This window comes from Pectinophora gossypiella, chromosome 16, assembly GCF_024362695.1.
Source record: "Pectinophora gossypiella chromosome 16, ilPecGoss1.1, whole genome shotgun sequence".
NCBI lineage: Eukaryota > Metazoa > Arthropoda > Insecta > Lepidoptera > Gelechiidae > Pectinophora > Pectinophora gossypiella.
The window spans coordinates 8,210,675-8,238,262 of record NC_065419.1 but is presented as its reverse complement, the minus strand read 5'-3'; the positions used below and the strand labels follow the sequence as shown (position 1 = coordinate 8,238,262).

Below are 27,588 nucleotides of genomic sequence, written 5' to 3'. Positions count from 1 at the left end.
GATTGTAGTTTAGTTTCTGTAGTAAGTAGTATAGTTGTAGATTTATCCTTAGAATAAGCCTTCCTTTCAGGTAAATCAAATATATTTTTTGTGGCGATTTGTTTAGGCCACTCAAACTGATCGTTCATTAAAAATAATGGTCTATTCCACCACAGTTTCGAGAACTGGATTGACTTAGGACTTACACCTCGCGAAGCTAAGTCTGCTGGATTTATATCTCCAGGCACATGTCTCCACGCAGACTGAGACGTAAGGTCTTGTATTTCTGAAACACGATTTGCGATAAATGCCTTTAAGTCACGGGGATCAGAATTTAACCAACCTAACACTATTGTCGAGTCTGTCCAATGGAAACAATTATCGATTTTAACTCGCAGTGCCTTTAACACTTTGCTGCTTAAGCGAGCTGACAGTAGAGCTCCGCAGAGCTCTAGCCTCGGTATGGTGGTAGGTTTCACTGGGGCTACCTTTGTTTTAGCACAGAGCAGTCGAACTAGAATATTGCCAGAATTATCAATAGATCGCAGATATACTGCGGCTGCGTACGCTACTTGCGACGCGTCTGAAAATGTGTGCAACTCTATTGTAATTGCGTTAGGTATTAAGACACACCTAGGAATTTCAATGTCTGACATTTGCTGTAGCTCCTTTACAAACTTAAACCACTCCCTTTCTAATTTAACATCAACTGGATCATCCCAATCCAGTTTGGAAAGCCATAATTTTTGAAGCATTATTTTTGGGATGATAGTGGTTGGACTAACCAAGCCTAAAGGGTCAAATAACTTCGCTGAATTAGAAAGAATAGTTCTCTTTGTTGCCGGAGAATCACAGTGTATATTAACAGGAAATTGTAACATATCCTTGACTGGGTTCCATTTTAGCCCTAAGACACTTGACTGAGAGTGAGAGTTAAAACTTTTAGGCGAGGGATCATTCGAACTATTTTCTATCATCATGGACGAGTTGGTGCGAAATTTCCGTAGCGGAAAACAAGCGGAATTTAGCACAGTTGTCACTGAATTTATCATTTTACTTAGTTCTCTTTCCGTCTCTGCCCCTGCAAGGAAATCATCGACGTAGAAATTTTCTTTTAATAATTGAGATGTTTTTTCATCTTTACATTCTTGTGACAACTGTACCAAGCATCTAGTACTTAAGTACGGTGCAGATGATGTGCCGTAAGTTACGGTATTTAATTCAAAATGTTTAAATGGTAGAGACGTTTCGTCTCTCCATAATATCATTTGCAAGTGCCTTTGTTCCGGTTGCACTGACACCTGCCGATACATTTTCTCTATATCGGCAGAAACAGCGTACCTATGCTGCCTGTACCGTAATAAAATAGAAAATAGATCATCTTGCACCACCGGACCCACATGTTGAATGTCGTTAAATGATACACCGCTTGAGGTCTTTGAGGAGGCGTCAAATACTACGCGTAGTTTAGTAGTCTCACTACTTTCCCTAATAACAGCGTGGTGGGGTAGATAGCACCCAAAGATAGGTTTGCTTACCTCCGTCATGTGACCTAAGTATTCGTATTCATTAATAAAATTGCGGTAGTCTTCCTTCAACTGCGGTTTATTTTTTAACTTCTTCTCTAACTGCACAAACCGTTTTTCGGCAATGTTATAAGAGTCACCTAAGACAGTTGAAGGCTCCTTTAAAGGAATTTGAACACAAAATCTACCGCTGCTTTCTCGTTGCGTTGTTTCAGCAAACAGACTTTCACAATAATTTTCCTGTAATTCAGGCTTGGTATCTCTTGGTACTTCTTCGATTTCCCAAAATCGATTAAGTTGTTCTCTAATTTCATGCGAGAAATTGCAACTAATTTTATTGGAATTATTTTCATAATAATTAATATTCATGGGGCCTGCAACAATCCACCCAAGATGTGTTTCTTGTAAAATCGGTCGCTGTGATCCTAGGTTCCATCTATTTGATCCTATTAAATCCCAAAACACGTCAGCGCCCAGCAACAAATCAATGTCGTTGGGAATATAAAACTGTGGATCGGCTAACTTAAGGTGTTCTGGAATACCCAAGTCAATCACGCGAATCGATGCTTGAGGTAAGTTATCTGTGATTCTGGGTAAAATGTAACACTTCACTGAAATATTGAAATCACTATATAGTGAAGAAAGTTGCAGGTTACAATGCTCCGATAACTTGAAAGTGGTGTTGCCAAGGCCAGATACGTTTTGACTAATATTTTGTCTTTTAGTACACCCGATAAGCCTCTGTGCTCTTTCGGTTATAAATGATGACTGGCTACCGCTATCCAGAATAGCCCTCAGAGTATGAACATTGCCATTATTAGACACCTGGACCAACGCTGTCGAAAGCACAGCTTGGTTGGCGGTGATGGCTGACATAGAAATAGTACTGGAGGGACCAGGAGCCGCGGTATTCGTTGTAGTATTAGAATTAGATTCATTAGTAGATACGTCATTAATTATTGATTGAGATTCAACAGGTTCTGTTAGGTTTCCCTGCATGGTAGATGATTGTGGATGTGAGACTGACTGTGATTTATGTAATAATGTGTTATGCTTTCTTTTACAGATGCGGCAGCCATGGAGTCTACATTTGTATGATTGATGTCCACCACGGAGGCAGTTGGCACACACGTTCCACTGATTGACGTAAGTAACTCTTTGTTCTAATGGAAGCGATTTGAATTTTGAACATTCATACAATTTATGATTTTGCTTACAGGCTAAACAACTATCAGAAGGAGACAGCTCACCGGAAGAAGCAATAAATGACTTTGATTTAGATAAAATTCTCTCGTTTTTATTTTTGTTATTATTATTCGAGGATCTGTTAGCATTTATACTCTCCAAAACAGTTGCTCGCTGACGCAAGAATGAAAAGAACTCCTTAAGAGTAGGGGATTTCGAATCGCTTCTAGATTCCTCCCACTTTCTAGCAGTGAAACTGTCCAACTTCGCCGATACCATATAAATAATAAGCGTGTCCCATTGATCAGTGGGCTCATCTAGTGATTTTAATGCACTTAAGTGTTTTGAAGCAGTATCTATTAAATGACGTATTCCATTTTCAGACTCTTTATGTAAGTTTTCCATAGAAAATAAGCACTTTATGTGCTCGTTTATTAACATGCGTTTATTGTCGAACCTTTCGCACAATAACGACCATGCAGTATCGTAATTGTCGGAAGAAACAGTCAACGAATCAATCACCTTGCTAGCCGAGCCCTTCAAATATTGTTTTAAATAATGAAATTTATTAACATTATCAATTTCATCATTGTCGTGAATCAATGACAAATAAGTGTCCCTAAAGGAAAGCCAGTTACTATGATTCCCTTCAAAGCATGGGATCTGTATTGGCGGCAACTTCAATTTAACTAAAGAAGAACGATTAGACTTGTGCGACAATGCCTCATTGGATTCCTTCTTTTCAAAGTACTCGAGCAGCGCCTGACCGCGAGCTATTAACTCATAGAATTTATTTTCGGTAATTTCACGTTCATTCATTTGACTTTCAGTATTTTTATCATCATCTAACAATTCAATTTGCGTTTGAATGTCATCAAAACCTGAAGACAACTCTCGCACAGAGGTTAGCCTCAGGCGCAACTCGTTGACCTTGACACTACTAACTTCGCTTACATCCAATAATGGTTGCAAATACTTTTCAAAATTAGTAAGTCGCTGTCTAATCGAACCCCGTCGCTTATTGAGATCTTTTAACTTTTGTTCATCCATTTTAACACGTTAGCACATACAACAAACACGCAAAGTTCAATAAACGCAAGGAATCACTTAATATAAACACAATAGTAACAAGTCAATACAATGAGACATACCCGGCCGGAACAGCTGACGTGTTGATAAGAAACCCGCTCGGACGCTAGTAGGTATGCAGTGCAGACACACAATGCGAACGACACTGCGCATTAACTAGAATGTCCTGGATCACTCACCGGTAGGTACTTTTATCAAGTATACACAGCACTAAAAGAAATAAACTTTAAATTAATTGCAAATTAATGGGACTTGCCGGTATAAATCACACGGCGAAATATTAATTATTATTACGTATTGTACGTCAAGGGAACTATTTAAATGTTTATTTAAATTACGTAGACTACAAGAATTGTTATTTAAATGAAAACTTTGGATTGTATTATGAAACTAATGGTAGAAATTAAACATTCGACGATAGGTATGTAGGTACCTACGGAAAGCTATCAACACTATACTCAAACAAAGGAGAAGGAAAAAATGGATAAGGATTGGGCACTTCCCTTCTTAACTTCGGATAAATGGCTGCAGCAGCTGGCTGGCGAATCCTGAAGTAGAATTCCTCTCTTATCCTCCGCTCCGTCTTGTAGGTATCAGAAGATTGCTGACGTATATTATATCACGTCGGGGTCACCAAATGACTACGCGCCGCCTTGGAATGGTGCTCTTCAATGAATCAGTGTTGTTTCAACTGTTTATATACTTTTATTATAATGAAATTACAAAATTTAATACAGCTTTGTCAATGACGGAAAACGCAGTGCCGGCCCCTTCCTCTTGACAGGTAGACGTCACTTTGACAGATTGTAATTCTGATACACGCTCAAACACTCGGTGTTAAAGCTCTTTTTTCATAAGTTTTGCACCCTTTACAGCCGAGAACGTTCCCAAAGTGGGAACATTCTCGGGAACGCATCATCACTGGTGTAAACACAAGTATGGAAAGTGTTTTGATACTCTGCCAACCAGCGATTATACCCATAAATTTTAATATGCACTATGGGAGTGCCCTAATTATCAAAGACCTTGTATAGAATAGACGGATAATATTTTAGAGTGACGATCAAACTATCACAGCTCTCTTTCTTCCCTATGGCAACAATCTCTGTGGAAAAAAGAAACAAACATAGACAAACACCGCTGTCTAGAACGTCAGTGTTTACCGTTTTGAGATGTTGTGGTAGTCAGCTGGATACCAAACCTGCCGTTAGTTTTTTGGTGTTTTGGGACATTATTTTAACTTTTTATATAAACAATCTGTGAAATAGTTATTCATTATGAACCATGGCTTGCGTAGCTATTGGTTGTGAGAGTAGAATGGGTGTTATAATGGAGAACGATCAAACAATGTCTCACCATGGGTAAGTTATCGACCACATAATACATGTTTGTGTGCAAGAAATACATTACCTGGTCTGGTTTTTGTAAAGTTTATTGAGCCCTAAACACGATGCAGACGCATATTTTCAGCAAAGCCGTCACATTTGTACAAATAATTGATTTCACATTTCACGTTAATCAGCTTTGACAGATCATGTACCCAAAGTATTATAAGTAGTGTTGTCCTTTGATATCGATAACATAATATTATGTTTGAATGTAACATCTACATGTTGCGTTATTCTATTCACGTTTAATTTATTTTTCGACCTGTTTCCGATTTGGATGAAGATTACATAAAGATATTGTATTTTCCAGATGTCCTAAATATCCTAATTTACGAAACAAGAAATTAAGAAACAATTAGATTCAGACCATGAAACGAGATAATTCTCTCTTCTGAAGGACGCCTTCTCCTTATTTAAGCCTGTGCTAATTACATTTCGATGTATCTTGCTTTCTATCGAGCAGGATACCAAACAAAAATATTACATAGAGATGCAGTACCAACAATATTCACTCACATATCTCACATAAGGTGAGTTTAAGTTTAGTTATAAGTTTATAGATAAATTTGCAGCTATTTCGTTTTTGTATTCTACATTAGCATGGAAAAAATATTTCAATACAATACAAATATTCTCTATTGCACAAAATAATTAGTATGAATAACTATTTTGGTAATTACCTGTGATTATTCCTTCTATAAATAATTAGTATGAATAACTATTTTTGTAATTACCTGTGATTATTCCTTCTATGTGCAATGTGTAAACATGTAATGCTTGTGTATTTGTGTGCTCCACGTTAATATCATGTGCCATTCTTGCAGGTAAAGTTATAACGACCAGAGCCGACACTATACACTTCTAAAGAAAGTGAACAAGAGGAAATATTTTTTTTTATCACCAAAAGTCGGAATTGTTCAGTGCTTCGTAGTCATTGTATTCTAACTATATTGAATAAAAATCTTATAAAGAAGTATTTGCTTTTATTCTTTAATCGCATTGAGATAATCCCCGAAATATACTAGAAGGTCGTCTACTTCTTGTATCGAGAGCCGATTCGATTTCCGGTCAAGTCAATGAAAAACGTGTATTTAATTTTTATAAAAGGGTAGGTATGTGATTTATAGCAACCAAAGGGTGGCCGCAATGTCGTATTAAAATGATACTATAGTATATGTGGACTAGATGGACCGTCCTCGACCTCCTCGGCCATAACACCTTGCGAAATGACATAGATTCAAAAATGATAAATTGACCTTTAACAAGTTTGTCCATGATAATTACGTTGAACAAGTGGTTCTGAATCTGTCACCGCAACGTACGGTTCTTCTTAGGTATCTTTCTATCAGGGTACAAATAGATATCGTTTTAACTAATTTACTTGTGGTTCTACCCACCCAGGTATGGATACTAGGTCGTTATTTCTGTATTTAATTAATCATTCAATTTGTAATGTATATTTTTTTAGATCTTGGACTAACATGAAATATTTAGCCAATAATAATGTCGATAAAGACATGGAACGGCACTAGTGGTTCTGATACAAAAACATATACTATAGGTACGTTTCTATAACAAACCCGCTACACGAGTACAAAAGACGTTACGACGATAGTATATTTATCTCTTTTTAACTTATGACGGCTCACATGAGTGCGAAAGACAAAACCTATGTTTTTCTTTCGTCTTAAATATGCTCCGTCTATTCTATACAAGGTCTTTGCTAATTATTATTATGAAGGTACATACGTATATATACTACGTACATAGTCATAACACCACAGAAATAGAATCCACGGCTTGTTAGTAACCAAACCGTTTATGATTTTATGGCTACAAGTTGCAAGTTATCGACTAATCGATATTTCGATTTGCGTGAAGCAATAAGTTTCCTTATCATGTGAACCTGTGAAAATCGTTTCCAATTTCTTTTTCTCTAATAATTAAAATTGGGGTTCATAAATCATAAACAGCCTATACACATCCCACTGCTGGGCACAGGCCTCCCCTCTATCAACCGAAGGAGGTATGGAGCATACTCCACCACGCTGTTCCACTGTGGGTTGGTGGAAAAATTGGGGTTATTAGTTGTTATATTATTAGTTGTTTTTGGGATCTCCTAATAACAAGTAAATGCTTGCTTAAAACACAAGAAAATGTATACTTTATTGAGCAAGAAACAAATTATACAAAATAAGTACAAATAAATAAAGAAAGGCACAACATGCGACTTTACTTTTATACTCATGCCGTTTTATCTTTGGTTACCGAAATAAATACATTATTTTATTTTTATCTTCGAAAATGTATAAATTGTAAAGACTATCATGTTTACCCGTGATATTTACCGTAACACACGAATACTAAAATTAGCCGTATGTTTTCTTTATGACGAGTCTCTGTACGATTTTTACCCCATGTTACTGTCCGTTTCGACATCTGGTTTTTACCCCATGTTACTGTCCGTTTCGACACGCTGTCAAACGCGAACCTAATCGTAAAGATCTCAAGAGTAATTTTATTTCAACAGTTGCAATGGACGGCTGTTAGCTTACAAAGTGTTAGCGGTGTTTACCTAAATAATGACTGTAGCTTTTGTCATGTTTTATGAATCACCGGAATGGCATATTTAATGTCCAATTAGTATACGTAGATAACGCACACATTGACTACCGCCGGCGATAACTTCACCCGTATAACCTTCAAAGCATTCAGACTACTTCAGAGAACTATGATTTGTTCAATAAAATGCATAGAGAATAACCTTATCTTTTGTTTCGTACGACTCCGAACGTGCGTGAAGGATACATTATTTATTACAAAGTGTACCGTGATTACCTTAGTAGACATATGAACCATATGGTCGGGTATTTTTTTTTAAACAGGTAAAGATTGATGAGTGCGAGAAGAAAGAGGTGTATGTCAGAATATAATATAAACAGGATAGGAGAATCAGGATCGGAATGCAACAAATGGAAATCCATGATATCCGCTTGCCCCGGGTGGAATTAGGTACGCGTTTATGATAGTAATTATAATCTTGTTCATACCTACATCTTATAATATTTTCCAGGGTTTCCTCTTCCCGGCGTTGCACGCTCTAGTCGCCCACTGGGCGCCGCCGGCGGAAAAGGGCAAGTTCGTGAGCGCCCTCCTGGGCGGGGCCATCGGCACAGTGGTGACCTGGTCGCTCACTGGGCCGCTCATCGAAAACTTCGGCTGGGACTACGCTTTTTATGTGCCAGGTTTGTTGTGTTGTATAAATAGAAGTTTTGGTGATTGTGCTCTCGTGAGTTTTCAATTGACCGCCACAACAAAAATAAAATACACTTTTAAAGATTCACGCACTTTGCTCATAGTATACTCGTATTATAATCACGTAGCATCAACTTTAAAAAAAAATAGTTCCTAAAATAAGACACGTCAAAAATAGAAACATAAAAAAATTGCGACCTGAACAGCATTCGAACCTGGACTGGGAAACCTGATCGTCTCGATTTGACGAGCAGCGTGTTTAAGTCCTGTCCGAATAAGAATTTGAAGATCGGGGGTTAAACAGGCCACACAGAAGCAATTCATCTAAAAAGCAATATTGCAATTTACATTACATTTGCGCATATAAAAGTAAGTGCGCAATGACAAGAAATGCCAAATAGCAATATTGCTTTTTAAGATTAATTCATTTAATGTGGCCTTTATAACTGACTTCTCTTTGTCAGAAGAAGAAAAAGAAACACACATAAAATCGATGGAAAGTGTTCTGTGACTGCCACGCAAAACGAAGTCTTTTATATTTTAAAAATAGGTACCTGATCCCGATGGTTCTGGTATATAATTAATGAAATAATTCGTGATTACAATTTATGTATTATTTACCAGGTAAATACTACCAAAAATATAATAAAGTAAAAAAATAAATAAACGTGTTATTGACTTGTTATCCCTTGTTGTTTTTCCAGTTTTTGACTTTACTTATAAAATATCCTTATAATTTATCACTAAGCTGCATTATAATATAATGTATTTATACCGATACCGCATGTTTAAACGTTGAACCGCATTAAGTATTGCTAATAGGCTTTCCACTAAGTATATTTAAATTCTATGGCATGAGCCAGTGGTCGATTTCTGTAATAGTCGTGAGCTGATTACAAATATTTTATGGGCTTTCATATGCTAAGGTCACATTAGGACAGAAAACCCACGCTAGCCCATTGAATTCGGTATAAGGATTCGAAGGACGGCCCGATTCCTCTAGCCATAGAGGCGACCAAGCAGCAACACTTTAGGATCCTGATACTTATGACTCGACTCTATGGTCGATGATTTCAGCACTTATCGCTATCGGCCCACTAGGGTCGATTTATTCTTTCAAATGGAATCCTCTCAAGACGACGCCCTGAGTAGAGGTCGCGCCCAACTGGGTACAGCCAGGCCTTGCCTGGTGATAGTCCTTAAGGCTCTAGACAGACGGACCGCGTTTCAACTGTAATCCAACCTCAAATTGCAGTTCAGGTGCAGTTTGAATGCAGTTGACACGACTGCAATAGAACTGCAAACCTACTGTGCAGGACGACTGCACGCCGACTGCAATTGAACTGCAATCGGACTGCCCGTTTGGTTTGCAGTTCTATTGCAGTCGTGTCAACTGCATCGGAACTGCAATTTGGCAGTCGGATTGCAGTTGAAATGTGGTTCGTCTGTCTAGAGCCTAAAATAAATATTTAATAATAAGATTTATTTTTGAAGTGTATTGCGCTGGCTACTTATACGAACATACATACATAATCACGCCTATTTCCCGTTGGGGTGTACTACATACATATAAATAATGTAATTGTCTGGTTGCAGGTATAATCGGTATAGCGTGGTGCGTGTTGTGGTGGGTGCTGGTGTATGACTCGCCGCAGCAGCACCCTCGTATCTCCGACAAGGAGAAAAAGTACATCCTCGACGCAATCGGCGATAAAGTTCAACATGATTCTGATACTAAGGTAATTATTTTATTTTTATACATAATATGTTCCGTCGTTTAAATAGCTAAGTATTTTGTTATTTCTCATTCAGCGTTTATCGCTATCAACCCATTCATTCACTAATTCAAGAGCCACTGTTTTGTCGGTGAAGCATTCTCCATGCCATTTAGGGAAAAATAGGGCTGTGGGAAACCACAAGCAAGAGGAAACTCTTGCCTTTCGCCCCGTAGTACTCTGTCTGACGCGAGCAACGCATTAGGGTCAAATCTTTCAAATATAATTAATCCTCAGACGACAGCGACGCCCTGAGCCGAGGGTGCCCAATTAGATACATTCAGGCCAGTTGTCTTAAATTTTGTACCGGTTGAGAGCTCTCTCTGCTCCCCATTTATCCGGCCAAGTAGTTAACGCCATTTGCGGCAAATCTACAATAAGTCACGTCGATGAACGTTCTAGTCGGTTAATACCAGACCAAAGATGTATGACTAATCATACATATAGCCGTCGAGTCAATGTGAAGCCAAAACAGTAAGTAGGTAAGTAATGAAACTGATAATGGCAAGGTTTTGTCGTGTTTTTGCATGGTGTTTAAAAACAAACGATAACAACTTTAGGATAAAAATAAACATAATTTTACTTAGGTAGCCTTCGTTTATTATCGTTAGCACAAATTCTTATCTTTATTATTTATGTTAAAAATAAATAACAATTGCGTTGGAGGCATCGTTGTTGTCAATTTGCATTTATTACTTGGTGTACCATGTTTGTTTCGGTTTTAACACTCTGTAACTGGTCATTTCATAACATAACATAAACTGCCTATATACGTCCCACTGCTGGGCACAGGCCTCCTCTCAATCAACCGGAGAGGGTATGGAGCATACTCCACCACGCTGCTCCACTGCGGGTTGGTGGAGGTGTTTTTACGGCTAATAGCCGGGACCAACGGCTTAACGTGCCCTCCGAAGCACGGAATCAACTTACTTTTTCGGACAATCAGGTGATTCAAGCCTGAAAAGTCCTTACCAAACAAAGGACAGTCTCACAAAGTAATTTCGACAATGTCCCCATCGGGAATCGAACCCGGACCTCCAGATCGTGAGCCTAACGCTCTTACCACTAGACCACGGAGGCTGTTCATTTCAGAATTTAGATTCTACCGTTGTATTGTATTCAAAGAAATCTTATTTCTTACTTTTTATTAGACATACTTTGAAGTCGGTTAAGTTTTTAATTTCATGATACTAAAACTATTAAATGATAGGGGCTTCTTCAAACAAAACACATCAACAAGATATTTTTTTCTCCGTAATAATAATAATAATAATGTTTTATGGGCCTACAATAAGAAATAATACAACGGCAACTCTCCGCTCCCCACCAGCGTCTGAGCTAGGTTTACCTCACTCCCCTTCGAACATAGTTTAGACTTGAATTGTATGGTGTCAGACGCAATATACACAAATGCGCGTGTTAGATTATGTCAATGTGTAGTGTCTGTGTAAAACGAGATTATTTGTATGAAGTGTCGGAGGTGTGCCATAACTTTAAAACTACTAAGCCGATTATATCTGTGAAAGGCACACGTTTTTAGAAGCGGACGTAAACATAATATAATATATTACATAAGTACATAATGTTAGATAGAAAAGAATCGATCGAAACCATGCTAATGAACGTCACAGCACTAGCTTATGTACCTACTTTGACATAAGTATCTAATTCTTACCGCGCATTGAGACAATTGTAAAATGTTATGTTATTGAAATATAATCAGTTACGGTACTGAACTGGTCGTTCTGTTTAATAATACGAGTCAAGCTGATAACCTCTTTTTTTGAAGTCGGTTAAAAGTATTAAGTCTAGACGCAAATATGCCTATGTTTACACAACTACCTAGAAATCTTTGGAAACGAACAGGAACGTAGGTCTAACAGAGAGCTCGGTGAGCTGTGGGTACTTATTCATCATGCGGTGAAGCCCCAGACCCGAAATCTCTGACTACCCCAGTTGGGAATTTGTTGGCTTATGTCATGCTAGTATGTTATTAAGCTATCTAATAAATCCAATCGCCTTTTGCCATGATTGAATTTTTTTTTATTCAATTCTTTCAAGTTCGTTAACCTGTTCATGTGGTGTCAGTTAAGATTAGTGCTTTTTTTGCAAGCTGTTTCGTTTTTCTTAATTTGGTACCAGTCGTTTGTAACTTGAATAATTTTCAAGTGACGAACGCTATAATTCTGCGATAGAAACAAGAAAACCTACGTGATAAAATATAAGTACTTATTAATGTTTAGAAAAAACATACCTACATGTTTGCGTGATTACCAGTTGAGTCGATTAGGTTACTTGCAAGTGTATTTTCGTAACAACATTTTAAACAGTCTATATACGTCCCACTGCTGGGCACAGGCCTCCGCTCAATCAACCGAAAGGGGTATGGAGTACACATACTCCACCACACTACTTCACTGCGGTTGGCAGGGTGTGTTTTACGGCTAATAGCCGGCACCAACGGCTTAACGTGCCTTCCGAAGCATGGAATCATCTTACTTTTTTGGACAATCAAAGCACAGTCTCACAAAGTGATGTCGATAATGTTCCCATCGGGAACCGAACCCGGACCCCCAGATCGTGAGCCTAACGCTCTAACCACTACACCTCGGAGGCTGCGAGTGTACTTACCTGCTTAAAATTAACTTATTCCAGATCGTTCCACCGTTCAAGAAGATCCTGACCTCATTCCCGTTCTTGGCCATGGTGATCCTCCACTATGGCAGCAACTGGGGTCTATACTTCGCGATGACAGCTGCTCCTAAGTTCGTGTCCAGCGCGCTAGGGTTCAACCTCACCTCTACCGGCACACTCGCATCCCTGCCCTACCTGGCTAGAATGATATTTTCCTTGATATTCGGCGCTATCGGTGACAGGTAAGCTTCTGCGAAACGTTTGCGACAACATGCAAATTGATAAGTATCCTTAGGTATATGGTAATTGATGTTCTCACCAATTTTTCATTTTCATTAGCTAGATGTTACCAACCATACACAGGGTGTTAGTGATACGTACCATACCGAATACTGAGGGGAATGATTCAGCTCCTTATTCTGAGTTAATATCAAGTATAATAGTAGAATAGAGAGCATTTTGGTGATTCAGACTAGGATTCCGAGTTGATATCAAGTGGAATTTTTCGCGGTTTGGAAGATCAGACAGGCAGTCCCTTCTGTAAAAAACCTGATCTGTCAAATCTTCAGGTTAGGTAAGCGGACCCTGAGAAAAACAGGATAATGCTAGGGAGATAATGATAGTGACTTTTGAGACGGAAAATTCCATGCGATTTCAACTCCGAATCATGGTCTGAATCATCCTTCAAAGAGTGGCTTCGTCAAGTATGTATAATTAAGCCATTTCAATTTTATGAGCTGCGGCAAGGTCGCCTTCTAAGAGCTTTGTATTAATACTATATATTTTAATCAAGCGTGACGTTCTAGACTCTGACTCTGGTACTTATTATCGATTGTCTTACGTATAATTTCTAGATTAAATTACAATTGCACAGTGTAGAGATATATTACGTGGAAGCGAAGAGAATTATAGTTAACAAGATCATTTTGATGATTAAATAATTAATGTTGCAATGTGTTATCGATCATATCTCAGATCTCTATCAATTTTATTTAATTGGCATGTAAGTATGATCTTCTGATGGTAACTGATATCTACAATCACTTGATTGGATGTTACGTTTTTTTGTTAATTTATGATTTAGCTTCGCAACATCGTGTAGCATGAGTAAAATTATAAATTATGAAATAAATACATTTTGTTAGTGACATCGTAACGAAAAATTTGAGGGATGATTCAGACCATGATTTTAAGTAGCTATCAAGTGGAATTTTCTGTCGCAAAAGTATGGAACAGAAGATAATTAAAAAAAAAACACTTAAATATTCATGATTTTTTCGACAGGACGGAAAATTCCACTTGGACCATGGTCAAATCATCTCTCAAAGTTTTCATTACTATGTCACTAACACTCACACAAATCACCATCTTGAGCTGAATCATCCCCCTCAGTATTCGTTACGATGTCACAGAGAGCTGGAATATTACAGAGTAATGTAATGAAAGGAACCTCAGTTTGCAATTAAAACCGCACAAAATATCCTGCGCCCCGGCCTTAGACAAGTTAGAAATGATTTCGAAAAGTGACAGTGATAAAATAGTGTGGGATTGACATAAAATGACATGCCGTATCCATATATTTTTATCACTGTCACTGTCGTTTTTCGGGGCTAACCCCCCAGTTATCCAGTAGTCCCGACTCTGTACGCAGCAAGGAATACCTAATCATTAGCTTCTTCTTTGCAGGATAATGAAACAAAACGTGGTGTCAACTACATTCATGAGGAAGTTCTTCTGCTTGTTCTCCCACATCGTTCCTGGATTGCTCCTCATCGCTCTGGGGTACACGGGTTGCGCGCCCATACTCTCCGTGGTCCTGATCACTTTCTCCATGGGGTCTAACGGTGCTGCCACACTGACGAACCTGGTCAACCATCAGGACCTAGCTCCGAACTTCGCGGGAACTCTGTACGGCATCGCCAATGGAATCGGCAACACAGCTGGGTTCGTCACTCCACTGGTCACTGCTCACTTTACGAAAGACGGGGTAAGTTGTTGAAAGACGTTATTTTACGAATATAAAATGTACTGTTACATAGGCTCAAATCTCGACTGATACATCACTATGCTAATGAACGTCACAGCACTGGCTCCTGTTCTGTCACAGATCTAACTCGTACATGGCTATTATAAAACATTATCTAATATTTAAATATTACCAATTGTACGCAATTAGACTTGTGTTTAATAGCACCTACCATCTGAGTTATATTATCGAGGAGAATGTGATGGAGAGGTGTTAAAAGTAGAAAGAATCGAGCTGATAATGACTTCGATTTATTTTTAATAACGGTTTCACATCTGTAACTGTAATTGTAAATAACATACCTACGTAGCTGCGCAGCTAGACATTAAGTACACTTACCTGTCTCGATACGGATTTTCCGGATTGTTCATCTTTATGACATAAACTGGCAGTTGAATATGATTTTGATAATAGAAATGCTATTTTTAGAACTTAATTGCTACGATTTACAGCGTACAAAGAGTCATATGTCATTCAGTCTCTGAAACGTGACAGTTTATTTACGCTTGCATCCCACTGTAGAGAACTGTATTATTATGTTCATTGTGAAATAAATCTTTTTGTCATAACAATGGTGTCTGTCAGTCCACGTCAGTGTTCGATGAGGGTGTTTGAGATTTTGTCTGACACCGTGGATGCCGCTTCATAGGTGCCTGTAGAGTCTGCACGGCAACCTAACCGCGCGCGAAATACGTATATTGAGGGCATCGACCAATCGATGAAGCGAATGCTATCTACGTAGATAAAAGCCGTAAGGCGCAGTTGCCGTACCGGGAGGGCAGCTAGGTCTACATTTAACTAGTAATGTTAAATGAGGAGGTATTTATGATAACTCGCGCTAGTAGTTGGCGCCACTTTGAAAAGCGGTCTCCCAAATACGCGCTTTCAAAACGTGACTTTTTAAAAACCTCATTTTAGAGGTCCTTTTATTCAATACTAATATTATGATGTTCATTTTCCAGAATGGTTTTAACGAATGGCGGCCAGTGTTCATTACCGGCGCATCTCTATATATCGCGTCAGCTGTTTATTTTATGCTGTTCGGCACGAGCGAAACCCAGGAGTGGAATTACATACCACCAGTGGAGGAGGAACAAGACAAGCGACCCAGTGCCAACTCCACCGACACCACTGTCACGATACCCGTGAAGTCATAGAATTTTCTCCACAGTAGTATTAAGTAAACAGGTAATGCAAAAGGTTGTTAACTTCTGTATTGATTTGCGCGCTAGAAGGCCAGAACTGATATTTCCTTCCATTGAAGATTCAATCGCAAGAAGATATTTTATAGAATATTTTTTGTTCTTGTAGCACCCTTGCTTAGGGAAACTCACAAATAGAAAATTAAATCGATAAAATCTGACTGTGCTATTCTATGGGTTCAAGATCCGACCAGGTCAATTGTTTTTTCTTTTTAATTGTCAATTTGTGAATATTTTATAGAGTCAGAGATGGTAGCAGTGATACAATGTGCTGTTCTCGGAAGGAAAAAGGCACAAAATGTATGTAAAAAGAGCTTTATCGTATACAAAGCAGAGGTCCGTGTTGCTCTATGGGCAGTTAGGATCAGAGTACAAGAAAGAAGAGAATAAACAATTTGTAAAAAAAAACAGCCAGTGTCCTTATTATTAAAGAGTTTTTGCAAAAGGAACATTACTTTGGAGAGATTCTCGGGAGCACACATTACTGGATGGTATATATTATAACATGAATTGACCAGGTACCAGCCTTGCATCCATTGAGGTTGACCTAAGCAATGAAATGAAGGTACTTAATTATCGTTAATTTTAAAGTGTTGAAAAGAATATGCGAGCTTAAACAAAAGTGATAACTTCTATTAGTATAAGTTTTAATTGTTATTGGCGTGTTGTCCGAATTCTGTATCGATTTTATGTAGGTAGGTAAGCATTTTTTTCTGTCGATTAATGAAGGTTGTGTAAAATGTATTAATTGTGACCAATATGAAAAATTTTGTATTGTTAAACTATATGTTAGCAGGTACAGTCAACTATACAGGGTGTTGTGACACCATAACAAAAACTTTGAGGATGATTCACACCTTGCTTTGAGTTGTGACCGAAAACTAAGAAACAGAAAATAATTAATTTTCCGATAGGAAATTCCACTTGATATCAACTCAGAATCATGGTTTGAATCATCCTCAAAAGTTGTCGTTACGGTGTGTAACCTAACCTAACACCCATATATGTATCCGTACGGCTACCTGTACGTATTTGTACGGGGTGTAAGTGACATCGTAACTTATACTGAGGGGGATGATTCACAGCTCATGATTCTAATTTAATAACAAGTGTAATTTTTCATAAAAATACATTAAAATATCTTAAAAAAATAATAATTTAGCGACCAAAATTCCCCTTGATATTAACCCAGAATCATGAGCTGAATCACCCTTGCAGTGTTCGGTACGTAGTCACTAACGCCCTGTATTCACAAATCGAGTGTATCCAAATGGCGCGTGCAAAGTTACAAATAAGCATGAAATAATAATGAATGTAACCTATCTCGTTTTTACGTACTTACTTAACTAGATAATAAAGAAAGTAACTCTACCTCTTTTAAATCAGAGAAATTGATAAAAGAAACGGAGCCTTTATTTCTGATTTCGTATTGATTCGTAACATTACGCTCGCCTTTGTGATACACACTTATTGGGACAAAAATTTCATATGAACAATGACTGGATACTTAATGTGCTTGGAGCATAGAATAAGGAATAATACTAAGTACGTACTTACTTATAGAACAGCAACTTTCCACCCCCCTCGGTCTTACTTTAGTCTTCAATCATATGGGTGTCAAACATCACATACACAGATGCGCATGAGCACGATAACGTCAATGTGTAGTGTCTGTGTAAAACGAGGTTTCTTGTATGAAGTCTCCGAGGTGTTTAGAGAATGTGTACAGTTGGTCCAATCCAGGCCTTGCAGAGCACTTAAATATCTTGTAAATATTCAGTACCTACTCTATTTACTCTCTTATCTAAAATTTAAGTGCACGCAAGCTTGCTGTGGCTGAAAGCGAAAGCGAAAAAAAAAACTTTGCTCTATGCTGCGCCACCGTCTGTTTGAAAACTGTAATGTAGGTATCCCAGTAGGTTATTTATTTAATAAAAAAAAAAAACTTAAAATGTTATACTTGTTTAAAGTCCTAAAATTGACGTATTTATGTCGTTAACTGTAGACGAAAAGACAAAAGACGGCAAGACTTAAATGTTTTCTAAATTATTTCGATAGCTAATAATTGTCTTTTTTACATAGTATTGCATCTTGTTAAGACTATTATTATTAACGTAACAAATGTTTTAAAAGGGAGTATTATTAAGCTTTCAATGAATTTGTTTTATTATTATGATGTATTTATGACTGTGATGATTAAGTATGCTCATGATGAATAAATTATTATAAATATTGGTTATAATTGTTTTTATTTAGTTATTAATCTTAATGATTATTATTTGTGGAATCAAACAACGGTATATCATTACAAATCATTAATATATTTTTAGTATATGTAGGTACAATTTTATCATACATTATATACACGGGCATACTTTTTCTTTTACATCAATATAATATTTTTATTAACTCTTAAACATACATGACACAAATAAAAGTCAAAATATTACGTATTTTAAACACGACATCTAAACAAATTACAATTAAGGTTTAAAGAGTGGCTGGTATTAACACAAACGATCCACTACCAAAGGCTACCGTAAAGTTATCGATTAAAATATTGAAACATCGATTTATATAATACCGTTAACTTGGCAAACTATTCTTACGTCTTTGGAATTACATCACCAAAACAACTCAGGTTATGGTCACATATTACAATTTTCAGGCGGGATTAACAGGACAAGGCTACAATACAATCAATTGAATAAGGTTCTAATTTAAAAAGAAAAACATTTATTTCACGTCAATAATTGAAAAATACATCGAGATAAATGAGAATATGATTAAAATATCCATAATAGGTACATGATCTACCTATTTCCTGGCATGTCGTCCAATAGGTATTCTAGTAATAATCAAATTTTATTGCACCCCAAAACATGATCAATTAAATTATCTTGTGCTGCGACGAGCTTAAACATAGGACTCCGATTCCGTATCGGATTCTGAACAGTCGAGGGCCAGGACGTTCTGGCCGTTCTTCTTGTCCTTACCGTTGGGAGGGTCACGGTAGACGGGCGGCACGGACTTGGAGCGCGACGCCTTGTCGTCCTTGTTGACGTGCACCGGCTGGAACTTCTTGAGCACGCGCTGGTAGACCACCTTCCGCGGCGGCACGGGCGGCGGCATGTGCGGCGGCTTCTTGTTGTTGTTCTCCTCCGTCGAGCGGTAGTCCGGCTGTACCGATGTCGGCGTCGCCTTGTAGATGTCCGACGTGAACATGCCCGACTTGTCTTCGTGGAAGATGTCCCGCCTCCGGTTGTAAACCGATGTGTACAGGGGCTCGATATATTGGGTAGTGTAGCAGTTCTCGAACGAGTTCTCACTAGCCGTAGACTCCGTCGAGCGGCTGTTGAACGAATTCTGAGGTTGGTACAGTGTATCATTGCTGCTCGAGTCGCTCTGCAAGATTATGTTGGCTAGAGACTTGGACTGATTCAGTTTATTGTTGTTATAGTTGCGAAGTTTTTGCTTTTTCTCCTCAGAATTGCCGTTATGCAAGCCGTCGATATACGAGTACGAGTTCTGAAGTGGATTGATCATGTTCTTCTCTTGTTCTCTGTTAGCAGCCTGTGATGTTGCACAACTCTTAGTACACAAATGCGCAGGATCGAAGCGTCGTTTGCGGCAAAAGTTTCCAACATTTATTTCGTAATTTCCGTTGCGTGGTTTATCTGAATTTGTTTGCCCTTCTTCGTTGACTTCTAAACTTTTCGTTCTCGCTGCTTGACGAGACCAGTCATTTCTTGTAAAAATGGTGGCTGCCGGTGTAATTTTTCCATCTGCTTTATTTTGTGACGATTCCGTTTGGTTCTTGCTCATATGTCCATATATATTCTCTGAAGTACCGTTCGTCGATTTACTGGTGTAGTTTGCGCTTTTCTTTTCCCATCCAGTGTAAACCCGAGAGTAGTTCGTGTTTGAGTTCGCTAACAATTCTGCATGTGTTTGATAATGGTTTTGGCGTTGAATGTTTTCCGTGAACATCGCGAGGTCGTGAATGTTACTGTATACTATATTTTCTTGACTAGAAACTAGATCGCGCTTATTATCGATTGATTCTTGCTTGGATTCTAATAGATTATCTGAACTTTTTGCTCTACTGAAATTTTTGTTAGTCACATTTTTCTCTGTTTCTTGGGATTCGGCGAACATGCTGTACACTTTTGAAGTTCGTGCTGCCTTTGAAACATTGCTCCTTGGTGGTTTTTGCGGTTCCATGCCAGTAATATATTTCGCTGGACTCTGTCCATAAATATCGGCCGTGGAACGTTGAACGGCGGTTTTAGCTACGTAATTTCTGTCATCGATACCATTTGAGATTCCAATGTTTATCGAGTTATGAACGTAGCGCTCTCCTAGATAGGGTGTCGTATATAAGTCTTCATTGGCTGTGCTATACACTTCCGATTTGTTGGCATAAATATTTTGACGCTGAGATACTCGAGGCAAGCCATTGACGTTGTGTGTAGTTTCGGTGGTATATCGCGACACCAGCTTGGACTCCTGTTGGAGGTTGCAGGTGGGTGCCGACAGACTGTGCAGGATGTTGCGTGGTGCTGGACTGTTACCTCCGTTGCTGTTGGAGTCGTCCTCTGAGAGCGTCAGCCCAGAATCTCTGCTCAGCGACAACTTCTCTTTCCGCGGAGTCGATAGTTCCATCGAATCCAAAGATATTCCAACCGAATGGAGGCTATCGCTTTCTTCTGCGCCAGAGTCGAGTAGCGCATTGGAATTCTCTGGAGTTCCGTTGCCGAGAAGGCCGCTGATTTGTGGTCCGAAAAGGGCTTCAGCTTTGACAATAAGGAGTTCTACAACCATTGGCACTGCTTTGGGAGCTTTGTCACAGGGAGTGTTGGGCCACAGCAGGCTAGGGCCTACACACACGCCGAGGTTCATGGGACACATGAGGTTGATGTTGGACTTCTTCGCGATGGCTTGCAGCAGGCACACGAAGTAAGTCAGCATGTTATAGTGAGCCTTCGGCAACTTGAGCAGCAACGACCGAACGGCTGCCACTTTCTCTGTTTGTGGTAAACCTGAAAAGAAAAATATGAGGTTAGTTTAGAATATAAAGAAATATGAATACAGCTACACATTGATTTAAAGACAATATCCAACAATTAAATCGAAAATCAATTTTAATAGCAACAAAATACATTAAATTGAAGTATAGATATTTACCGAGTACTTGTAGCCAAGCGGGGTAGAGCTCGGAGGCAAGCAGAGGCTGAGGCAGAGCGCGGAAGAACTCTTTCACCAGCGCTGCCAACAGCAAGACCGGGGCGCGGTCCAACTCCGCGCAGCCTTCTGCCCAGGGACCCAGGGTGTCCAGCTGTAAGAGAAAATTATAGTCAGTAACCTTCAAAATCGCTCATTGGCCTATAATTGGCGAGAACGTGGAACTTTGACATTCGCATCTTTTAGCAAAATATAACAAGATATAATTTTGAATCAGGTGGGCATAATAATGTTAAAGGTGACTTCGTCTTTAATAAGATTTATATCTTATGTTACGATATAATACTATTCAAAACAGGTTAATATTGAAAATGCAGATGTTACGTTACAAGGAAGATATGGTCCATGCTCCATATTTTACTCACCTTATCCCTCAACAATCTCAGCGCTTTAGCATTAGCGCTGCGCCTGAAGACTCCATGAGTGACGGGAGCCGTGCCTCGCAGCCGACGCAGCGCATGCAGCAGGGCCGGGGGCGGCGTCCCATTACATAACCTGGTTAGAGCTACGCCGAATAAGCGGCCCCCGCGACGTAGTAGGCGCAACCCGCGGCCAGGGGTTGAGTTGCCGCTACAACAAAAATATACGGCGTTTAGGGTTTATTGAGAGTCCAAGCCTTGGGAGTATTCCACAACCAGGCACTAAATCCTCACCAAATGAGATGTGATCATTAGAATTTGTATTCAAGAAGATGCTGGACAAGGAATCTTTTTGTTAAAGGTCTAAGCCATAATCACCTGAACACATTTTTTTTATTCAGATAAATAAAAAATGTTGTAAGTTACTTAGATGACTACTTACTTTTTTAATGCTTGATTTTTCTTTCTCAACTCAAAGACGAGACCGCAAGGATTGTTCTTAGCATTCACATGCTCCAGGTCAAATCCGTCCTCATTTGACAGCGTCTGCCTTATTCGCGACATCTGCAAATAGTGAAGAATGATTATTGACTACTGCGGCCAATAGCACGGCATCCCGATAGAGATACAAGCATGATTATCCGGGTAAAAATACTCCAAAATTTCATCAGTATTGACTAGCAGCAGCTAATCGCGTTGATAATGAGTTTAGTAGCTCATGCCGTCTGGACCATTTTGCCACGAAGAAGAATATCTAAGTATAAGTTTTACTGTTCTAGCTTTAAAAAAATGTACATATATTCCTAGAATTCCACTAGAAAGCAATACTAACCTGTATAGCATGAGGTCTCTCAATGCCTTGCAGCGGCGTGGGCGGCGCATCTCTCGCCGTGCGCACACACAGCGTGAACTCAGTGGCGGCGCCCCATCGCCCGTCACCCTCGTGGTCACCTTCTCCCTCCCCTTCGCCATCTGGTTCACCCCCTCCTTGTAGCACGTGCAGAGCTTGGCGAACCACGCATCTAGCGCTCATCTCTGGACTTACTGATACTGTCTTGCACTGGAAGAGAGATGTATGAAAGTTAGTAGAAGAAGTATGATCAATTTGGTTAACTGAACATAGACGCAGTGAAGGTAGTCAAAGGATTACACAACACAACGCAACCAGGACAATACCTCACTGAAGTGAATAAAACATTCGCACTTTCCTCGTGGTGTAGTAACAAGAGATGTTGCATAAAATACTTACGAATTCTATAGAGCTCGTCAAATCCTTATAGAAAATCTGGATGTTTGTTGACTTTGGTTCCGTAGCCAACTGTGCAGTCAAGGCGTTTTGTATTTTTCTGCAAAAATACATGAAAAGTCAGAATCACATAAAGGGATACGATAATTACATTGAGAAAGTAAGCCAAAGAATGACAAAGACGTACCTGTACCAAGTATCACGAGCAGCTTGCGTAGGGTATGTCGCCAAGTAATTGGCGACGCCTGTAAAAGTCGGCCATCCGATCAGGAAGCCGGTGTCATCGGCGTCAGGCAGCGAGGTCCACAGCTCGGCGAGCCTGACGCTCTCCTTCAGCTTGAAGCAGTTGGTGCCACGGGACTTGCCCACGAGTAGCAAGTCACTGAACAAGAATAGGTGCCGATCGAGCGGCGGTGAGGTGGTGCCGACGGGGCATAGTTGAACTGGTGCCTCCATGATGAAGGTTCGTGGGGACAATGAACTGCTGTTCGCGGTAACTGTGCCGCCGATGTCCAAGCTCGGACGCTTGCGCAGACTCTTCGATTTCTGGAATGGAATAGAAGAGGGCTTAGTATGTTGGCTTTAGTGGAAAAAGTTTTGATAAATCATTTTTTTTGTGTGAAGCGTTCTTGGTTGTTACTCCTGACGAATAAACAGACTATATGAAGAAGGAATAATCCAAATTTTGGCTGCAACAAGTACTATGATTTTACTCTAACAGGTAATGCTGACTTTTGGGCGGGGTCACGAAATGGCATATTTCCCATCGGGATGTGCAGACAAAATGGAGTTTCTTTGATCCTCAAACACGTCATTGCTTCATCGACTTTCATCAACAGTATCCCGTACAAACCTGTGCATGGTGCGAGGCGAGCGCGGCGGGGGCGTCGGCGTCGTGCAGCGCGAGGTAGTCGTGCGGGAACAGGTCCTGCACGCGCTCCAGGTCGGACAGACGGGCGGCCCGCCGCCGCGCGCACCCACCGCCCACTAGCCGCTCGTACTGCGCCAGCCGCTCGATCTACAAAAACGGAGGTGTTACGTTAGCAAAAGCTGACTGAAATACAGTACACCCTTTAGCCTAAAAAAAAATAAACTGTAAAATGTCTAAAAAGTGTTTGGCTCAAAACAGACTTATTGAAATTCTGAAGAGACGTCATAAGAAGTGTTTACTCGGCGCAAAGTGTCGTTGGATGACAACCAAATGTTTCAAATGAACAAAACAAAAACCGGCCTTCTCTATTCTAAAATAATAATTAGAAATCGTTATGTAACTAAAAATTCTGATAATCCGTACGATGTAGAAGAACTTGAATTGGCTGGCCTTTATTTATTACATTCACATATGACGAAGGAACATTACATTGGCTCCGTAAAGAAACTATGGCCCGAAATAAAATTTTAAAGATTGCTAGTAATCATTTCAAGAACAAAACTAATTATTTTACATAGCCTAAAAATAATTAATGGTTGTGAATTAAAAATAGGGCGATTTAATGGCACCTATTTGAAACTTCCAAATAGGGAAACGTGAGATACAAAACTGTAGCAAATAGTTTAAGTATTATAAATTTGGAATACATCAGAATTTGTGTCGCCTTTTCCTCCTGAACACATTTCCGTGCGGTAGTAATAAAGAAGAAGTATAAACAGTATAAAATTATTCATAAACAAATTATTCTACGTCGAAAGTTGTTTTGTATCTTTGATATCTATTTAACCAGATATTATAGTCTATTAAAGTTGCCTATTGAAACGTATCGTGGTAATCAACATTCTCATCGCATCGTAATAATGCGTCCTCCCGAGGGTGACTTCCTTGGACTACACGACGACTCTCCCAAGCGTGACCACCACAATGCTACCTATTGATATAAGGACAAACGACCGTGAGAATACACACGCATTGTATTCTATCTGCATTTTTAAACTTCTCTTCCTCTGTTAACGCCCTTAGACAACCTGCAACGCAAACGATTTAACGAAGTCACGTACGCACGAGCGCTGCAAACGAATGCAGAACGCATTCGAACGACACTAAATTATCTGCACAACTGCGAGATAAATGACGCTTTTAATCAAAAAACGCACATAAATTTAATTAGGATTCTCTCTTTAAAAAGATGAAAAGCTTAAAACTTTTTAAAGCATTCAAATAATTTCGTTTTGAATGGAGCCGTGTTCAGTGAATCGTAAAATTATGCGTCTGAATCACGACCAGCATTAGACTTGACGGTTACGTGCCCGACTCCATTATGTTCTGAGAACTCATACCTTTGCTTATCATCCTATTAATATCCTGTCTTTTATTGTTGTGGCTGCATTAAAGATAAAATTGTGAATCGACCTGGATAATTAAACTCAACACGGTTTACGTTTTAAAGGTTATTGAAAGCTTTATAATTCGCCTTGATTGGCAGTAATGTATAAATTGGATTAACGGTTGATCGTCCGCAAAAATAAGGAGGCTCGTGTAACTGTGGCGCTATCAAGGATGCGAAAGTATCGACACAACGCGACAGGGAAGTTATTGTGCTGTAAGTAATAGGTATTATAGTAAAGTGTGCGCAACCAAAAGCGGACGCGCAATGATTCTCATTCGAACGGACAGCTTGACACTGCGACCGTTACACCATCAAACTTGCGTAGTGATTACACCGACGCAGATACAACAAGTACGTTATTTAAAACATGATAACAGTACCTAATGTGTGATATTAATGTGAGTGTTTTTCTAATCGTTTTGACGGCTCTAATCGCCGGGGCGGTGAGAGGTGTCGAGTCACACGCTGCACAACAATTTTGACTTTGATATAACACAAAGCACGAGAACGGTGTTTGTATTTCAATTGTCAACGGTGATAAGTTGACTGCTGTAAGATAATACCTTCGTTTCCTATTAAGTGTTTAGTCTAATATTAAGTACCTATCTATAGGTTATTTTCGTGTAGACAAAGAGGCAAGAATCGAACAAATAATGTATTTACAAAAGATTTAAACGATTTAAATGATTACTTGTAGAAATCAATACGTATTGACCACTGAGATCCATTAATAGGTTGTTTACTCCTTTTCTAAAAATATTTCAAACAACTTCCAAGGATCAAAGCTTAGTAAATAAAAGAAAAATATTTGTCTATTCATAGTAAAAAATGGACAGCTTTTAAAAGCGGATTAGTAAAATCTTTTTGTTATGGAATTCGGACGGCGTTTGGAAATCGTTTTTTTATTGTTTGCCCCTCAATCGACACCTGTCTGCTCCACTATTTCTGGGCGAGTACAGAGTGCCAAGTACTGAGAATTCGGAGCAACAAATAGGCACGTAAACGTTATCTGTCGACGTGTTACACGGAACTGCACTTTCTAAGTCAAATGTTTACTTTGGAGTAAGTGGGGACGTAAGTTAGATAAGGAGTGAACTGTCCCAAACGCGAGATAACCCGCGCGTGCGTCGATGGAGCCTTGCGCTGCTTTTTACGCGTTTATCTCCAAGTCTATCGTCGTTTCTTCAGCCACGCCTCCGGTCGTTAACTCACTGTTTATGTGTTTCAAGTTAAAGTACTTATGACGACATGCGTGTGGTTGTCGCTTTTGGGATGGGCAAAAATGTGCCTACGTTTACAGAGTGTAGGTAGTTGCGATGGTCGCTCATGTTTTTCAGTTTAAAGATAAGCTGCAAGCGTTATTTCCTCATAATATTATGAACATAATGATACAGAAGTGATGACACCGTATTAGATAACTATTGTATGCAAGCGCAAGCACGGAATTAAAGTAGAACTTCACGATTTGGTAAGTAATCTACTAATGCAGCGTTAATATTGACAAATTAACCGGAATTAACACTTTGAAGGCGCGCTCTGTTCCCCAGAACACCACATTGTTCTCGTTGCCACTTGTTCTCATTGTGTTACCAAACTAACAAATTCACAAGTACAGATTCAGGTCATTTTGCATTGCTTTCATTTGTTTTATAACCGTTTTGTTGTAAGCAGCAGGCGAACACATTGTTTGAGAAACAACGCACAAAATGCTATTGCTAATTTTATATGAACTCTTTGGAATGTAGTTTTTCACAAGACACAAGACAGGTACTCGTTATTGTTTGACAAGTTGTCCGGCGCCGCGTTTTTGTGTCGGTCAGCGTATTAAAATGGCAAGTATCATTTCTAATCGCGAATTCCGCTGTAGAAACAAACTTTACCTCTTGACCTTTCGCACATTTACCGGTATTTATACAAAAGTGAAATGTTTTATCAGCGATCAGCGGTCGTTTTCACCGGGGTGAGTCGGCAGTTCGTGGCGTCGTGGTGTATAGCGTTACAACAATAGTCGGAGTGTCACCGCCTCGCCGCGCTTGCGCCTGAACGCCGCGACCTTTATAACGTGTCGCTATCATACAGTTCCGGTCTCCGGTCCAATTTCTGTATCAAAACATAAACAACTTTCTTTGGACAAAGAATTTCTATAGGCATTTCTTCTTATTAACTTTAACAGTTTTGTTCCATATATTTGTAGTACTTACAGTCTAGTACCACAAAGTACGTTGCCCCCAAGTCACTCGTATTATTAATTCTAATGGTCTAGCCATTTCATTACAATGTAACTGACCACCTGAACTGAAGAATTCTCTTCGCACTTCGTATAACTGCATATTTTTTGCTACTAGATGTCTTTCACGCT

The 27,588-nt window shown here is 39.2% G+C and overlaps 2 protein-coding genes across 4 annotated transcripts in view; one reads left to right on the top strand and one right to left on the bottom strand.

Annotated features, from left to right (window-relative positions):
• Window positions 1–18,079, top strand: part of LOC126373631 (uncharacterized transporter slc-17.2-like) — a 48,842-nt gene extending 30,763 nt beyond the window's left edge. The window contains exons 5-9 of the mRNA XM_050019837.1: window positions 8,241–8,412; window positions 10,019–10,161; window positions 12,853–13,073; window positions 14,518–14,818; window positions 15,820–18,079. Of these exons, the coding sequence (XP_049875794.1) occupies window positions 8,241–8,412; window positions 10,019–10,161; window positions 12,853–13,073; window positions 14,518–14,818; window positions 15,820–16,014 (1,032 nt within the window). The 3' untranslated portion in view covers window positions 16,015–18,079. The remainder of the gene's footprint in view (window positions 1–8,240; window positions 8,413–10,018; window positions 10,162–12,852; window positions 13,074–14,517; window positions 14,819–15,819) is intronic.
• Window positions 18,080–18,359: 280 nt separating this feature from the next.
• Window positions 18,360–27,588, bottom strand: part of LOC126373625 (uncharacterized) — a 148,259-nt gene continuing 139,030 nt past the window's right edge. For all 3 annotated transcript variants that reach the window (XM_050019824.1, XM_050019826.1, XM_050019825.1), the window contains 8 exons: window positions 23,762–23,926; window positions 23,096–23,454; window positions 22,912–23,008; window positions 22,495–22,722; window positions 22,105–22,226; window positions 21,669–21,873; window positions 21,247–21,397; window positions 18,360–21,101 (listed from right to left, as the gene is read on the bottom strand). In XM_050019824.1, coding sequence (XP_049875781.1) covers window positions 18,976–21,101; window positions 21,247–21,397; window positions 21,669–21,873; window positions 22,105–22,226; window positions 22,495–22,722; window positions 22,912–23,008; window positions 23,096–23,454; window positions 23,762–23,926 — 3,453 coding nt within the window. In that variant the 3' untranslated portion in view covers window positions 18,360–18,975. The remainder of the gene's footprint in view (window positions 21,102–21,246; window positions 21,398–21,668; window positions 21,874–22,104; window positions 22,227–22,494; window positions 22,723–22,911; window positions 23,009–23,095; window positions 23,455–23,761; window positions 23,927–27,588) is intronic.